Raw genomic sequence first — 18,206 nt, forward strand, 5'->3', positions numbered from 1 at the left:
GTCAGATCTCAGAAGCTAAGCAGGGTCAGCCCTGGTTAGTATTTGGATGGGAGACCACCAAGGAAGTCCAGGGTTGCTATGCAGAGGAAGGCACTGGCAAACCACCTGTTAGTCTCTTGCCTTGCAAACGCTATAAGGGGTCACCATTAGTTGGCTGCAACTTGACGGCACTTTACACACACAATGCACTTTATATTGGGCTGCCTCTGAACACTGTTCAGAATACCCTGGCCAGTCTATGGCTGGGGACTGAAGTCAAGGACTGCATCTTCTCTGCGCCAAAACGTATGAACTGGCTGACCAATTGTTTCTGGGCCCAAATTAAAGTGCTGATTCTTATCTTGAAGGTTTTAAGCAGCTTGGGGCCAAGGTACTTGAAGGGCTGCCTCCTCCTGTACTTTCAAGCCCACCAGTTAATATCTTCTTCCTAAGCCCTGTTGTTGGTGTCCCTGCCTGCAGAAGCACAGTGGGTGGCAACCACAGACTGGGCTTTTAGGTGCCAGACCAAAACATTTCTGTCAAACCAGATGTTTAACTAAAGGGTTCCACCTTTTTTACTGCTTCTAGCCCATTTCTAGTCTGAGTGTGGTTTTGTGGATATTACTGTTTTGATGTTCCTAGCAAGCTCTTTGCTTATATTATTGCTGGTGTTAACACTGATGATTTTATGCTTTTAAAAATGACTTTATTGTTTTACTGCTTTTGCTTTATGAGCTGCCTCAATCAAGTCTCTGCAGAGGTGGCATATAAATTCTCTAAATAAATCAAACTGCAAGTAAAGTTTGAAGGGCCACCTCCTGCAGCATTGACCCGCTTTCCTTCAATCTCCTTGCCGCTGCACAAATTAGACCCAGAACTTGTAAGAAATAGATCAGCAATAGGCAGTGATTATGCGCTGCCTTGGGACTTCTTCCCTGCTGTTGCCACTGGTCACTGAATACCAGAGAGTCTTCTGGGTCTCCAGTTGCTACTTACCCCAGACGCCACTGGCCGAAAGAGAAAGAGATCATGAGTAAAATAGGCAAAACAGCTAGGAGCGGAAAAAATTGGAGGGGGGGTTGGTACTGTGATATGTGTTACTTGTGTGTGTGTGTGTGTGTGATGGTCCATATCAACTGTTGGTCCATATCAGCCAAGAGGCAGAGAATCTAGCAGGCAGCTTTGAAGAGAAGACACAGAAGGCAAAGGCAGGAAAGGAATGTGCAACACATGGGTTTGTATGTGAAAAGGCTACAAAGCGTTTAACCTCATAGCACAGACCAATGTCTTTGTGTGTGTGTAAAGCCAACTTAAGGCGACCCCATAGGGGTTCCAAGGCAAGAGATTAAGCGGAGGCAATTTGCCATTGCCCTCCATTGCAAAGTCTTCCTTGGTGGTCTCCCATCCAAGCACCAACCTTGCTTAGCTTCCAAGATCTGATGAGATCAGGTTAATACTATATCATTCCACATCCCCGCGATGTCTTTATGTTAGGGCTATCATAAAGGTTTATTAAGTGTCCAAAGAATAAACTCCAAAGAAAACTTGTACTACCTACAGCTTTTCTTATATAGGACTCAAACTAAAGTACACACTGCAGTATCTCTGGATGTTATCTAGACTGTACAAGGGGCCTTCAAGCACAGCAAGACCAGCGGGTTTAGAAAGGGGCTTTGGCAAGGCTTACCCAGACTTCTCAGGTGGGAGGCTCCCTGAGGTCAATACACGTTCAAACAGGACTCTTGTATTATTGTCCTCTAGTTAAAAGTAAGTAAAAGAAAAGAATATGAAAATAAGCTTCAGATCTGGTTTTCTTTTAATTATAGAGATTACAGGGGAAAATAAAAGAGCAATTGGAAGTAGCTTTGATTTCAGTGAAAATAATTTTACAATCTCCTCCACAATTTCTGTGCATTGGTCGCTTCTTCTGTTTGGAAAGATTCTTGGGTCAAACCTGTGCTTAAAGTCCTATGCCAACAAAACATACCAAGATGTATCAGGCAAAGGCTCTTGGAAGTACCTCTGGAAGTCTCACTTCTGTTTTCCAGGATAACAAACAGGTATTACAATTCAAACATTTTTTTAAAAATGCATAAATTGCCTTTGTACATTTCTATGCATGGAAGGTGACGTTTTAAAGCAATTATTAAAGTTCGATTAACCTTAACATCAGAATTAAAATGCCATTTGAAATCAGTGATGGCAGCAGAATGCAGGAAGTGGTTTTAGAGTTGCCTCCATCCACAGTGGCCTTTGGCTTTTTTTGGTTCTCTCTTCCTTGCAGACTATTGATTGTTAACGGAAGATCTCCATTCAGATGAGTAGTCAGTCTGTAACTGAGCTGTGAACTTTGCTTATTCTCAGATTATGTTTAGAGGGATGAATTTTATGTATGTTTAAAAAACTCTGATTAATCCAGTTTACCTCAAAAGAATGAACAGTAACACTTGGCACAACATTATTGCAAGTATTCTTTCAATAATCCTTACAGCAACCTTGTACAGTAGGACCATTATTATTATTACAGATGTGAGGAGGGCTAGCAGAACTGCTGCTTTCTGACAACCCGCTACTGAATTTGTGACTGATGTGAGATTTGGGGTCTTCCCTGCTCCCATTTCAATCTTAGCCACTACACCACACCACTTCTCTACATCTAGCTATACGCTATGACACACCAATATTATTCATCACACTACTGAAGCCAGATTTTCCCAGTACGCTTTACACTGTAGGTACACAACCGGATGAAAAAACAAATAGGCAGTCTGTTTGCTGTTAAGATAATATGTCAGGGTGCCCATGAAGTTATGTGCGGCAACTACAATCTGGATCTTCAGAGGATTCTATATAAATTGCTCAATTTTGTATAAAAGAGGCTACTGCCTGGAGAAAAGAATTAGTCCTAGTAAAACTGGAACCAAAAGCTAAATGGACTTAAGGCTCCCCTTTCCCAGAACTTACCATTCAGATGAGAAAGGTAATCAATGTATGCCAAGACATACTCTGGAATGTCTCCATATTTCTTTAGCCCCAGCTCAAAGATTTTAAAGGCCACTGACTTGTCCTGAAAATGTTAAGATTTCATTAGTTGAAGAAAGCTAAAAGGCTGAAAGAAACATATCATCCACTGAATGTGATTACCTTACTGCAATAATACTCCATCAGAGCAGCTGTAACATAGACATGATGGCGGGTCCGGACATCCTCTCGTGCCTTCTTAAATATCATTCTGCCCGATTTTATGCCTTCTGCTCGCCTTGCAAATTTCATGTACTGAATGTATACCTGACACATACATGAAGAAGTGAGGACATTTTTGACATAAAATCCGGTATTCAGAAGTTAACTCCACATTAAACACAGAGTTGGATCCTACACATCCTAGCAACCTGTTATGGTCCCCCCAAACCCTCTACTGAGAGTCAGGGACCACCCCCCTCCCCAACAAAATTCTGCTACTTCAGTCAGGAGAGGTTGAAGTGAGAAAGGGGAAATTGGTAGAAACTGCCCCCCTTCTTTTCTGCTGGCAAATAATAGAAATGTGAAGGCCCAGATTCCTCCATTCAGTCCCCTCCCCCAATTTTTTTATTTTTCCAATGGAGACATTGGGAAGCACTGGGGGGGGAAATCCTGTGAAATATTTTGTCTTTTAGAATAAGTGAAATGCTTCTTAAGGCAACATTTTTCACACTCAAAATGCATAGCATGAAAAAGTTTGAGGATTTTTCCAGTTTTTCCTTCTACTTCTGGAATGAGTGAAATGAAAGACAAGGTTTTACTCAAAATGTGAGGGTTGAATTTTTTGTACATTAAGACAATCTGCAGCATTAGATAATGATAGTTCCTATATATTGTAGACATTTACAATATTTTCAAGAATTTTGTTTTGTTTAAATATAAATAATTTGGCAACAATATTGTATAATATATTTAATGTTAATACATTGTTAAAGACTTCAGTGTTTCCACTGTTACAAACTTAACACCCAGCTATGCTTGTAGTCCTATCTACTGTGGCTATATAAGAATGTTTGTGACCAAATAACACACTTGCTTTTGTTTACTACAAAATGTATTTTCTACCTTTAACTTCTATTTTTTCCCACCTTTCAGATGGCAACAACTAAAGGTATATGTACTATGGTAGCATAGGGTGTAGCAGTTTGTAACAACTCAACTACTGGGTATAATTGCAATTTTTACTTATAGAAAATGAAGACATTTATACATTTTAAATTCTATACATATGCAAAACAGTATAATTTTATATGCAAGTTATACATTTTATGTTGTTAAATTAGTATTTATTTATTTATGGTATTTATACTCTGCCTTTCTCACTTGGACTCAAGGCAGATTACACAGAATGAGGGCCTCGTCTGACCTAGATTCACTATCACTTTTTGCCAGATAACAGGTTTTCATTGAAGGAATTGATTACCAATATGACCCCTTGCTATCTCTTTTCTGTCAATGAAATTTTTGTCTTCTATGGCTCTTTGCTAATCTTAAAGTAGAAAGTTATAAACAGTTGTCATCTTTTCTAGAGATTTTGCAAGTTATATAGAAAGCAAACATATAATCTCTTGTTTCTACTGAGAAAAACAGCTGGAAGAATATACAAATAACTATGTAAAATGTGGGTGCTTTCTATATTTCAGAAACCTGAAAAATAAAAGATAAATGCAAAGGATTTTTAAAAGTGTGGCTTTCAATGTATCTATATATTTTAATTGGCCTTATGCTAAGAGAATCAATGTGAGAAAATTCACATCTTTTGATTCTTTCCTCATTTTAACAATTAAGGTAAAACAATTAAGATTAAACATACCAAAGTAGGATCAATATCTTCTATAGCCAGGAGCCTGTTATATATGCTGTGCACCTTTTCGTATTTCATCCGACTCTGAAGAAATATAACATAAATTCAAGTATATCAAATGACAGAATTGTTTCCTTGGTTATATAGAAATTGAGATCTTCAAATTGAAAATGCCGGCTGTACGGGAGTCTGAAGATAGTAATGTCTGGGCTTACCTCTTCATAATCTGCATATGCAAAATAAAGAAGCATGTTCTTTTTTAGTAAAGTGCTGATTGCTCTTTCATAAATATTTGCAGCTTCATCACTGAAAAGTTTAGCATTGTTCATGTCCTGGAATCAGAGGAAATAATGAAAGGCTACCGACCATGCTGAAAACAACTCAGTCCTGCACTCACACATATATTCTAAACCAGAAGAATTACTTACACCTGCCAAGAACCCACCAACAACCAGAAGACTGGGTCAGGGAACATACTAAAAACATGCAATTTCAGTGCATATACCAACTGCAAAAGTCTAATACAACTCAGCAACTTGACAAACTCAGAATATTTAGCTGTTTATACAGTACAGATTTAGGACCGCTTTAACAATCATAATTTTACCATTTTTAAACAATTAATGATATATTTTTTGCATACAATCACAAATGCTTTTGACAGAATTAACAGTATAACTGCTGCATATCAAACAAAAATGAAATAGACATATATTCAAATGCAGTAAAAAAAAATGTCAAGTACTTTACCCCTTTCTCAGCTAGTAGCTTGCTTGATTGTTCAAGATATTGTGCAGCTTCGTACCAGATATCTGGATGATGCCCCAGTACCAAGAGGCATTGCTCATATGCAAACATTACTGGAGAAAGCAATTGAGATGAGAAAATAAATATTCCTATCAGGAGGTACGTTATAAATTGAGTTACTATTTTTTTTAAACAATGGCTCCTGGATTTAATTAAGAATTTACAGTGCAATCGTAAGAATGCTTCTGTGGAAGTAAACCTCAATGTACACACCTGAGTAGGATTCTGAGTAGACATGCTTAAAATTTCTCTGTTAGCCTCTTCAAAACTCACCTCATGGTATCATTAAGAATAAGAATGTGCCATAGAGTCGCAACCAACTCACGGCAGCCCCGACCATGGGGTGTTCAAGGCAGAAGATAAACAGAGATGGTTTGCCATTGCCTTCCTCTGCGTAACAACCCGTGTTCCTTGGTGGTCTCCCATCCAAGTACTGACTGTAGTTGATCCTACTTAGCTTCCAAGCCCTGACAAACTCAGGCCAAACTGGGTTAATCAGGCTGCTATCCTGAAAGGTCCAAACAAGCCAGCCTACTTTGTGTCCTATCAAGAACTCAGCAGTAACTCTGGGGAATTCTAGGGTCAGTGTCATATATCTCCTAGTTATTTCCAATCCTTTTTGAATTAGAATATCTTAACTAAATTTGGGAGGGAAGGCGATGTGATATAGCCCGATCTCATCAGATCTCAGAAGTTAAGCAGGTTGTGAGACCACCAAGAAAGACTCTGCAGAGGAAGGAAATGACAAACTACCTCTGCTTCTCACTTGCTTTGAAAGCCCCTGGCCGGAGTCGCCATAAGTTGGTTGACTTGACAGCACTTACATACGTAACTGAATTTGGCTTCATTTAGGTTTGAAACTAGACTCCTGAGTAGCCAAAGTAGCACTTGTTAATTGGTGGCACAGGAACCAACAATATTCTGTTTCTTCTAAGTCAGAACCACATAGATTTACTACTTCAAGAGTGATCACTGGATGTCATTTACAGATTATCTATTATGGAGAGTCAGGAACATAAATGTATATGCTGGCAGGCCACAGAGAAAAGTTAAATGCGCTTAAGTCCATTGAAATAAACAGGATTTAAGCTCACAGCCCAGTACTGTGTTTGTATATTGTGTACTTTGTATTCACAGAAGGCCTCAACAGAGCTAAATGTCTGATAAGGTCATCTTCTTAGTACCTCAAATTTCAAATACCTTTATTGGCATAGTACAATCTGCATTCTTAGTACTATCCCTGACTGAATCAAGAGGAGCTCAAAAGGAATGCATAGTTACCTCTTTTTGTTATGAGGGTTTGGTCTTCTGTACGTAAGGGATTGCTCTTTTCCCACTGTATATATTTCTTCCACATGTCTACCTGCTGAGCTTCCTGGGGAGTATTTTGTGGTGGGACAGAGGGAGCATTGCGGTCTAGACCTTTCATTACAGTCTCGTATTCCTGCAGAAAAAAACTGAACTATTACTGCCTTTGTGGCAGGGAAGGGGGCTCATTAAGGTAGTTTTTAAATAATGTGCCCTTTAGATAACCTTCTGCGGCACTTGAAGGTTTCAAATGAATAATCATGCTTATTTAAATCAAAGAAAAAGGCAGCACAATGAATGAGACACTGTACCTTGGCCACACGCCTAGCGTTCATATAATCTCTACTGCGATCTTCAATCATTTTCTTAGCTAAGTGAACATTTATTCCCTATAAGAAAGAAAAACAATCAGTTAAGCCTGGACCAGGATCATCCTTGGACAGTCATGTCTTCCTTATCTCAAAATAAAGAGAAACAGCACAACACTTTTGTTATTCACTGTTTCTATCCAGCCCTGTTCACCAAAATCACTGATGAACAGTGCAGTGCTTATTATGGACTGCAGAAAAGTCTACTTCCTTTTCTGAAGAGAAAGAAAACAGGGTTGCCATGAGGCTGCCTTCTCTCTGTTCAGCCCTGCATAGGGTTGCCAATCTCCAGGTGGGGCCTGGAGATCTCCAGGAATTGTAACTGATCTCCAGAGGGTGCTTTGGAGGGTGGACTTTATGGTGTTATGCTCCCTAAAGTCCCTCCCCTCCCCAAACCGGTGCCGACGAGGGACCTGGCAACCCTACCCATTATTATACCTGTTCTTTTACTTACTAACCTGTTATAGCAGGGGTCCCCAACACAATGCCTGCCAACACCTCTCCTGGCACCTGCCAAGTGTTTTTAGAAACTGGGTGGAGCCAACTGGGGCTTTTGCCCAGCAGGGTTTCTGATTGGGTATTGGAAATCTGATTGGCTGGGCAGAATTTTAAAATGTGGTTTCAGTAATAGCTGCCACTACAGCACAAGGATGTTCACTGTATTACTATGTTCATTTTAAAAGGCATCCGGTTAAACAGAGGTTCTGACTGAATTGTTAAAAGATTTACTGTTAAGAGTTATACATAACCTCGCTTTCTATCACCATGTAGTTGGCTCTGCCTCATGCTGCAGCCGTTCTGTGGCTGAACCCCCCCCCCCACCCTGTGTCAGAATTCCAAAAGTGACCACAGGCTGGAAAAGGTTGGGCACCCCTGTCCTGTTTCTGGCAAAACCTGTATGGCCCCACCCCCTTTCCGTGATAAGGCTGCTTCCCTTCCATTTAGAACTCAAAGGGAAGGGGAAGGAAATGGTCCTGGAAGCACATGTACTCTGATTCACATTCCTGTGTCCCTCACACAGCAATCCGTTAAGTGGCAAGGGGCTGCCACTTCCCATCTTAAAGGGTGAGGAAGAGAGCAGGATTGCGTTTGTTGGATTTATGCAAGCATTTTTAGCTTAGCCTCAGCCAACATGGCCCTACCGGGTTGCTCTCCAGTCACATGGAACTGCTGAACAAAAGAAATGTCTGACAGGTGGAGGCTGTTCCAAGCCTCCAAAGCATAGATGCTACTAGTGCATGAAAGAATTGTGCTAGCGCAGCACCCTGATAACTGGGACGTCAGGCATCTTTGGCTTTACCTCTTCATACTTGTTATAATCTCGCCAGAGTTGTTCAATGTTGATCATGGGGTTCACGCAGCCACGCTGATAAACCCTGCGGACAGCTGTTATCCTCTGGTTTTCCGCATAAGATCCTACTGCTTCACTAAATCATGAGGTGAGACAGTAACACGTCAGCAACTACACAACCCAGCCTGTATGAATATCAACATGGTATCAATCAATTTAAAAGGAAACAGTATTGTACTTACACGCCTTTCAAAAAATTTATGTAATCCACCCAGATCTGTATAAAAATACATAGAATCACATTGTGAGAGTTTACATTTGTCGTGTTAATCAACCACTGCAAATAAACATTTCAGCGAGTAATCAAAAAGTACCTGATATGACATTATTTCCATGCCAATTTTATCCAGAGCAAAGTCGTATGCCTGAGCCATTTTTTCTCTAGGGAAAAGACACACATACATACACACTATTAGAGTCACATGAACAAATTACTGAGGGGCAGTCATACCAGTCTACAGCCAAATAACAAAATCTTGCAGCACCATAAACACTCATAAATATATTGTTGCATAAGCTTTGCAACAAAGTAGGCTCTGATTCATAAAAACTTAACGCCACAAAAACTGTTTAAGGTGTCACAAAACTCTGTTATCCCACCGTTGCTTACAAAACCCTAACATTCTAGACACCAGCACCTTGTGTCAAATTTATTTCATTAGTCAGAGATCAGCATGGTCCAATGGAGTGCAAAAACACGTCTGCCTGGAGACTTTCCGTAGCACCAGCTAGTCCCAACAACCTCAATGTTACTTTTTTAACTCACAAGTCTAAACAGCTCAAGCCACAATACTTAAAAAAAGAAAATAAAGTAGCACCTTTCTTTGAATCTTTAAAAAGAAATTCAAGGCACTCCAATTTAAATTAGACTTTTTGGCCACAGTCTGCTGTTCATTATAATTTTATTCTGGTATTACACTGTTGACAGAGGGTTTTGATATTTGTATCGTTTTCTTTGAATAACTCTCAGTCTAAATTCAGATGTCTCGCTAAGCCAACATTTCCTGTGATGGACACAAATGCCACTTGTTTCTTGGGCCTTGACATGCCCCTTTCTCCTTCCTTCTCATCCAGAGCACAATTAAGGAAGCTTTGCTTTGGGGATGGGGATGGGAAACAGCTCCCCATGACCTATAACTGCAGGCAATTGGCTGAACTGGAATGTGTTTCCTTTCCACAAGCCAGGATTCCAAACCATGGCTTAAGCCTAGTTTAGAATCCTTGCTGGTGAAGATTCCAATTCAGCCAAACACCGGTATTCGTGTCTCACGGGGAGACAGTGTTTGTTTCAAACAAGAAATCTTTAGTTGTACTCCAGATGAGAAAGGAGAGAAGCAAGGGGAGCATTGATGCCCATCACAGCAAATTGCAGCTTAATGTGATGTCTGAATGCAGCCTCATTGTCGTTAGCCACCTTCAACATGGGATGAGACTAGATATTATTTATTAAATATCTTCAAATGGAGGAAAGTTTAAATGTGGTTTGAAGGTTTCATGGGAGCTCCCAAAGAGAGACAATCTACCTCATTTTATCCTGATGGGTAGGCGTGTTAGTCTGTCTGTAGCAGTAGAAAAGAGCAAGAGTCAAGTAGCATCTTAAAGACTAACATGATTTCTGGCAGGGTATGAGCTTTCGTGAGTCACAGCTCACTTCTTCAGATCCTGAAGGGAAATGTGACTCACGAAAACTCATACCCTGCCAGAAATTTTGTTAGCCTTTAAGATGTTACTGGACTGTTGCTCATTTTATCATGTAAGGATATTTTAGGCTGAGAAAAAGTGACTTGCCCAGGACTACACACTGAACTCTAGAGTTATGCAGGGAGTGCATGATGGGTTTGCCTTATCCCGGCTCTCTATTCCCCTGTTGTTCTATCAGCACATGGTGCAAGCAGTAATATGTAAGTAGGAAGGGGACAGCAGGACCAGCTTACAGGGTTGCATTTTCATTGAACTACCAAACCACAGGGGGGGAAAGTAACTGATCTTGCTTATCGAATGCATAGGACCTTGTCTCAGATGTGCCATTTTGCCAGCTCTATCAGCAAGTGAACATAATTGTCAACTGGAAAGAAGTAGGAGGCATATAGGTAAAATGAAACACAGAACAACTAGAAGTCACCTAAACCTGTTTTTAAACTTGAATGCTAGTCTCTGAAGCAGAGTTCCAATTTCAGTGCCCTTTAGTGAAAAGTGGATCGGAGTACTTACTTATAACTGGGCAGCTTCCCTTTGGTTTCCCGCACATATGAAAGATAGCACTTCCACAGGTCAATGTGTAAAACTTTCATAAGGCACCGCTGAAACAGCTATTTATATAAAGGAGAAAGAACCAGGAGCCCATGAGTAGACATTAGTAGACCATTATGCCTTTGGTGCTTGAGTGCTCTCAGGAATCACATCTCAAGGCAATATACAGTCAGAAATTTGAAAAGTAGCTCTTTCAGACAAAAGATGCACAAATGAGAATCATATAGCACATGCTCAATAGTATACTTCTCGGTTGAGACACTGCATATTGATAGCGGTGGAAAGTACCATTAAGTCATAGCTGACCTGCGGAGACCCTGTAGCATTTTCAAGGCAAGAAATGCCTGGCTCTGAATGGAAACCCTGAACTTCCTTGGTGGTCTCCCATCCAAATAGGACTGACCTAGTTTATTTTCTAAGATCTGACAAGATCGGGCTAGCCTGGACCATCTGGGTCAGGGCGCACTGCATATTACCCACCTTAAAGCACAGGTGTAACTACTGAAAGCACATCTCTAAAAGTAATCCTGGTGGGGCAAAGCCACATCACTACAATTCTTATATCTTACACAGGCTTTTTGTCTGTATGCAAACTTGAAACAGTTTTGCAAATAACATTAAGGTTTATTCAAGAAGAGCAGACAGATACAACATTTCTTGAAAAGGGCTCCAGTAGCTCAGCTGGTAAGAGAACCCTGGCTTCCTAGATCCACATCTAGAATGTACATGGATTTGTACATTACTCTGACATCAATACCTTCTTACCAGTGCTCCATATTGAGGAACAATGAAACTTGCATGAGCAGTTCTTTTCTCTAAGGGCTTGTAAATGCATTGAGACTGCATTAGAACAGCAATCAAGAGTGAAACTATACAAGTCAGAGATCATGGATTGCAGTACATCTTTCAAGAAGCAATTTCAGCCACACGCAATCCCAATTTGGGGTCTGCTGGGTAAGGGAAAAGGGGCTTTAACCCTTCTGCCCCCAAATAGTCTTGTTAATTGAAGCAGTCCCCCACACTATTGGCCCTTTAAAAGAAAAAAAAAACTGGGCATAGTCTTTTGCATTTCAACAGCCAATAAAAGTGTCATGGAGACCATTTCGTTTAGCAAAACCATAGCAGGCAGAAGGGTTAAATCATCTTTCCCCAAAACCATCGCAGGCAGAAGGGTTAAAAATCATCTTTCCCTTCCCTGCATGGTTTCAATCCAAACTGAGGATCCACATGGCTGAAACTACTCTTTTAAAATTACAGGAAAGATCTAAGCACAGATTTCCCTGAATACCATCTGCTTTGACCCTGAAATATAACTGCTGAGCTGTTTACCTCGATAAATACTGTGCTCACACATCTTTCCCCCTATATTGTGGAGGTTGCTAGAAATAATTCTGACAGCCCCACATAGTTTCCCCACTGCCATCATTTACATTGTTCAGTCATCTGCATTTGACGAACAAATTTTTCAGCTGTACTGAGGATTCTTTAATTTGTTGACTGATGGTCAAATTAAATCGTTCCCCACACCATTCTTGGCTGCTTAGTTTCATCATCTCCAAGATTGTCAGAAGGCAAACGCATATGCCTTGTCAGATATAACATCAGCGGAATTTGGCTTGCAGCCCGCCAGCTCTCACAGAAAGGAGTCATTTGTAGGAATCAGCAGTTACACATGACAAGGTGTTCACGCAGCCGTTGTGATTTGAAATGTCTGCAGTGCCTCAAAAAGTATTACCAGTACTGCAGAAGTCACAGCAACCCCTTCACAGAGGCAATAGTTATCACCAGGAGTACCTCCACATAAAACACTGTTGGGTTACAAGCCTGGTGGCAGCCTCACACAATCCTGAGTAGGGGTGTGCACTCAGATATACCCAAGCTGAATATAAACTGGAAATGAGCTGTTTTGCGTCATCTCAGGGATATCCAGAATGACCCCACTCCCAAATGCCAGGAGTAACAAAAATTTATCTCTCGGAATTTTGGGGATGTTTTAGGTTTGGGGCACCAGAAACCAAGAGGGAGAGAGAGTGAGCTGGTCTTTAAATTCCCTTTATGTTCTTCCATGGGAAGAATATAAGAAGAGCCATGCTGGATCAGACCACAGGCCCATCAGGTCCAGCAACTGTTCACACAGCAGCTGACCAGCTGCCTCTAGGAAGCTCACAAGCAGGATGACTGCAACAGCATCCTCTCATTCGTGCTCCCAGCAACTGATATACTGCCTCTGGGACTGGAGGGAATAGATATCCATCATGAGTAGTAGCCACTGATAGCCCCGTCCCCCAAGAATTTGTGCACTCCCCTTTTAAAGGCTTCCCAGTTGGGGACCGTCACATCCTGTGACAGCAAGTTCCACATTGTATCTATGCGCTGTGTGAAGTACTTTCTTTTTCGCCCCTTAATCTCCACCCTACAGCTCAGTGGATTACCCCGGGTTCTAGCATTATGTTCACTCTCTCCACATGGTGCAAAATTTGATAGGCTTGTCATGTCTCCCCTTGCTCACCTTCTTTCTAAACTAAACAGCCCTAAGTGTTTTAGCCAGTTCCTCCTAATGCAGCTGCTCCAGCCCCAATCATTTTGGTTGCTTTTTTTGTCTGCCTTTTCAAGCTCTACAATAACGTTTTTCTGGTGCAGTGACCAGAACTGTACACAATATGCCAAGTGTGGTCTCACTACAGATTTATATAAGAGCTGTATGATGACGAGAGTTTTATTCTCTATTCCTGTTCTAATTATGGCCAGTGTGGGATTTGCTTTTTTCACAGCAGCTCCTAGCCGTAGGTCTACCACCCACAGGAAATAATAGAGCCATTATTGCCTATAGTCAGTAGAGAGGCTACGTCGACTGACCATAGGCCATGATTAATGCAGCCATTATTTCTTTTGGGTAGACCTCACCTCTATACCACCCAGAGGAAATAACTGGCCCATTATTTCCTATGGGCGGTAGACTTAGCCTCTCTATGGTCTATAGAAAACAATGGCTCCATTATTTCCTACAGGTGATAGACCTAGCCTCCTTTTTGAGCCCTTTAAAGCTAAAACTGAGGGAGACAATGTATAACAGCTGTTTGGTGAAACCATCTTCCTCTTTCTCCCTGTTCGTTCTACCTCTGGAGAGACAGGGGAATAGGGGAGGGCAATTGCTAAAATGGACCCAAATTTTGAGGAACCCCTGCCCCTCAAAACTGTAAGGAAAGTCCCAAACATTCAGGATGACGAAAAGCATGCCCTCCGCAAATCCAGGTCCAAAATTAATCTGAATATTTTTGAATGTGCACGCCCCTACTCCCGAGATATTCATGTGGGGTTTGCCTTTATATCACAACCAGGCCATTGCAGCCATTTCTGATTGTGAAAATGCCCTTTTCCACGGCGTTGGGGGATTCTTCAGTTTGGCGGTGTATGGTTAAAAAATGTTTCCCATCAGTCTTAGCCGCTTAGTCCCTTCTTCTCCAAGACTGTCCGAAGACAAAAGGTTAGACTTGAGGTGCAGCCTTTTGCGCTCTCTTTCTGCCCAGTGATAGAGATGGGAGATCCTCCCTTTATAACAATAGCAAATATTAGGAGGCTTGATATATATATTATTTACACATCGTTCATAGCTGCTGTCCTCATAGCATTAAATGGACAGACTATAGCTGTTCTGAGTATTTATATTTTTCCCATTATCTGTTCAAAATGTAGGTGTACTCTAGCACTCACCTTTTCTACTTTATCATAGTTTTTTGCTTTTATCTGTAAAACAAACAAAAACCCAAACAATTTAAGTCAGCTGTATGCCAAAGATGAAAAACTTTGTACAACATATTTGCCATAATCTATCTTCATTTTACCATTTATTTACATAATACTTTGCATATTTTCCTAATGTTGCTTTCTCTGAAATAGCTGGAATTATCATGATGACAGCATGACTTATATACCAAAAAACCTATGTTTGCGTTGAGTATCTAAGCAATGTGTATGTTTGTTTACCATATGAAATGGATATATTACCTTTAATCCAAGCAGATACCACCAAGGTTGAACCAAATCAACTGCTGTAGCTAAGGTTTACAAACTATTAATATCAGCTATTTTAGTGCAATGGTTTTCTAACTTGTGGCACCTTAAATTTGGCCTGCACTCGGGTGAATTAGAGCCTAGTTTCCCTCAATCAGCTGAGGTATATAGATAGGGGAGTAATAAAAGAAACACGACAAGGGGGAAGAGGAAATGTTACTGTTTGAAGGGAAAGAGTTTCATTTCTAAGGAAACCACAGATGAAAACAAGATTCTACAAAAAGGGCACATTATTCATTCAGCCTGTGTGGACCATTCCCAGCTGATGGTGAACTGACAAGTCAGAAGAAAATGTACATAAACATCTAGTGAAATTATTGTCCATCTTCAGCTATTCCCTCTCCTTACTGAGTACAAGCCTGTTGGAATTCATATGAAGATATGACACTAACCTAGCATCTTCACGCTGAAGTCTCTCTTTGAAACTTTTGTTCCCTGAAGCATAGCAACATTTAAATATTATTGAATTGATGAAAAATGGAAATCCTCCCTCAGCTAGTTTCTGAGTGTTTCCATTTTTAATGTGTGATGTGTGACCATTTATTTTCTCGTACGGAGAGTCTGGTTTCCTCGTTGTAAATGGCAGAGAGTCGCTTGATAACACACTTGAAGACGTACCGGAGAATAAGATCTTAATGTTAGAATTGTTGACCCCAGTGAGACTGTTCTTTGAGTAGTCAGGGGATTAAATTAGCTCTGGGGCTAGTTCTTGAGTTTGTATTTCCATTGGGTGCTCTATTGTTTTTGAACAGCAGTTTGGAACCTGTGGGTCCTCTGGAGTTTACTATGGCTTCCTCAATGAGAAAATAAGTGACAGTGGCAAGTTTTCCCAGGAAATAGTTTGCCCATCATTGTGTGTGTGTAAAGTGCCGTAAAGTCGCAGCCAACTTATGGCAACCCCTTTTGGGGGGGTTTCATGGCAAGAGACTAACGGAGGTGGTTTGCCAGTGCCTTCCTCTGCACAACAACCCTGGTATTCCTTGGGGGTCTCCCATCCAAATACTAACTAGGGCTGACCCTGCTTAGCTTGAGATCTGACGAGATCTGGCTAGCCTGGGCCATCCAGGTCAGTTGCCCATCATTACATACATTATAATACAGACCTGCTCCCATTGTAGGGCACACTCGCTGGATGACATTCTACGTGCACTGAGAGCATGTCTGGATAACATTCTACGTGCACTGAGAGCATGTCATATAAACTGCCACAGAAAACAGGGTTGCCCTTAACTTTAACCATTGTTCATGGAGTGGTCATCTGTACAGTCAACACATAGGAATTGCACAAGTATACTGAAGAAAAGTTGGTTTTTGTACCTCACTTTTTCTCTATCAAAAGGAGTCTCAAAGTGGCTTACAATCGCATTCCCTCCCCCCCCCCCAACAACAGGCACCATATGAGGTAGGTAGGGGTGAGAGAGTTTGGAGATAACTGTGACTAGCCCAAGGTAACCCAGCAGGCTTCATGTGGAGGAGTGGGGAAACCTGGTTCTCCAAATTAGAGTCTGCCTCTATTAACCACTACACCACTCCCAGCCATGAAAGACTCTCAGGCCCACTGAACCATGAGGTCTTCTTCCCTCCCCCATAGTTTCCCCACCCTTTGGGGTCACATGAGGGGGATGGAAGCAGGAAGGTGCATACAGAAACACACAGGAAATACAATGTTTTGGTTAACATGAAACTGTAATAGTTTTGGTCAAAAATTCCAGACTAGGTCTAACAGCTACCTTGCCTTTGTAAACCAAAGGCAGATCCTATCTAGCACCTAAATTGCTTAGTTGACATGCAAATGTAATCATGACCAAGAATGATGAAGGGAGCTTTGACTTTCGAAAGCTTATACCCGGAAACTCCTGTTGATCTCTAAGGAATTATTGGAATCAAATCTAGCTGTTCTACTGCAGACCAACACTCTGAAACATGACTATGGGCAAAAATGCATGGGAGGTTTTGCCTTGGATTTGCCGCTCTCTAAATGCACATTTTCCCCAGCCAAATTCTCAAAACTCAAAAATAAGCCCCTATGCAGAGTTTTGAGAATTTAGATGGGGGAAATGTGCATCTAGAGTGGCAAATCCAAGGCAAAATCTCCCATGCGTTTTTGCTCTATGAGTGCAGTCTTAACTGAAATAAACTGTTGGGGGCATGTAGCTAAAAGCTCAAATGTTTTAGGCATCAGTTTGGAAAGTACTAAGGACACACCCACCGTGGAACAGTAGCTGAGACTAGTGGAAACACGTTTAATTAAGCCTTTGAAAAATGCTTAGACTCTCTCTGCGCAAAGCCAGACTTCCCTTGTATAGGTACATGAAAAGCACCAGTTGCTGATATGTATATTTTTATAGATTATTAGGCAAGATTCTATGTTTAAGACCTAAAAGATATTCATGTAAACAATTTAAATCACATACTATAGGTAGGATGGCTTTTTTCACAAATAAACAATTCCTTTTCCATTTAGTGGAAGACATTCTGGTGGACAGTTTCTTTTTTAAAGGAGAGGTTGGCTCTCATTAATACTCTTTGAACAGATTCTGAATGCCTCTTGTCTAGATATGAATCCACCAAACAATGAGATGGTAATTACCTGATGTGATGGAATAACCCATCTTCAGACAAGAGGTTGCTGACAATTGAGAGATGAAGACATCTCTCCTTTGATAACCTCCTAAGGTAAGTAACCTAAGGTAAGTACCACTAAAAGGTTTTAAAGGATATTTGCTCTTTCTCTGTTAACTTGCACAAGACCTTGGATTCTATTGGCATTGAGGAAATGTGTAAAAGAGTGTCCTTGTCCAATTCATCTGGAAAGTATCTTCTTAAGATTTGGACCAAGAAAAGCTTGACCAGCTATCAAAAAATAATCCAGCATGTTGTACTGAGCTTTGTGGTGAATAAATCAATAGATGGGAACCCCCATTCTTTGAAAACTGACGGAAGTTAGTGGGAGGATAGGCTCCACTTGTGTTCCTCTGTAGGGATGCTGCTCAATCAGCCTAAGAATATAATTTTTGATGCTGCAGCATGGATTGTCTGAAACCTTATATTCCACTGAATGTAACATTCCTATAGTTTCATTGCTCTTTTGCACAACATTAAGGACGTTCTTCCTTCTTTTTTGTTGAGACAATATATGGTGGTAGCGTTGTGCGCAGTAATCTACTTTCTCTTGTAGTAGGATGGCAAATGAAAGAAGTCATGCTGTAAAGCTTTGTTTTGAACTCTAGCACATTTAGACAGAGAA

At 40.9% G+C, this 18,206-nt stretch overlaps 1 protein-coding gene across 1 annotated transcript in view; it reads right to left on the reverse strand.

Moving 5' to 3' along the window:
- The window catches only part of CSTF3 (cleavage stimulation factor subunit 3), an 87,362-nt gene that overhangs the window by 6,589 nt on the left and 62,567 nt on the right, over positions 1 to 18,206 (reverse strand). The window contains exons 4-16 of the mRNA XM_056851149.1: positions 14,600 to 14,632; positions 10,850 to 10,947; positions 8,953 to 9,019; positions 8,821 to 8,855; positions 8,588 to 8,714; positions 7,231 to 7,308; positions 6,893 to 7,055; positions 5,555 to 5,664; positions 5,020 to 5,136; positions 4,814 to 4,888; positions 3,124 to 3,267; positions 2,944 to 3,046; positions 1,667 to 1,736 (exon numbers count right to left, since the gene is read on the reverse strand). Coding sequence (XP_056707127.1) covers positions 1,667 to 1,736; positions 2,944 to 3,046; positions 3,124 to 3,267; positions 4,814 to 4,888; positions 5,020 to 5,136; positions 5,555 to 5,664; positions 6,893 to 7,055; positions 7,231 to 7,308; positions 8,588 to 8,714; positions 8,821 to 8,855; positions 8,953 to 9,019; positions 10,850 to 10,947; positions 14,600 to 14,632 — 1,220 coding nt within the window. The remainder of the gene's footprint in view (positions 1 to 1,666; positions 1,737 to 2,943; positions 3,047 to 3,123; positions 3,268 to 4,813; positions 4,889 to 5,019; positions 5,137 to 5,554; positions 5,665 to 6,892; positions 7,056 to 7,230; positions 7,309 to 8,587; positions 8,715 to 8,820; positions 8,856 to 8,952; positions 9,020 to 10,849; positions 10,948 to 14,599; positions 14,633 to 18,206) is intronic.

Source organism: Euleptes europaea, chromosome 6 (assembly GCF_029931775.1).
Source record: "Euleptes europaea isolate rEulEur1 chromosome 6, rEulEur1.hap1, whole genome shotgun sequence".
NCBI classification, from domain to species: Eukaryota; Metazoa; Chordata; class Lepidosauria; order Squamata; family Sphaerodactylidae; genus Euleptes; species Euleptes europaea.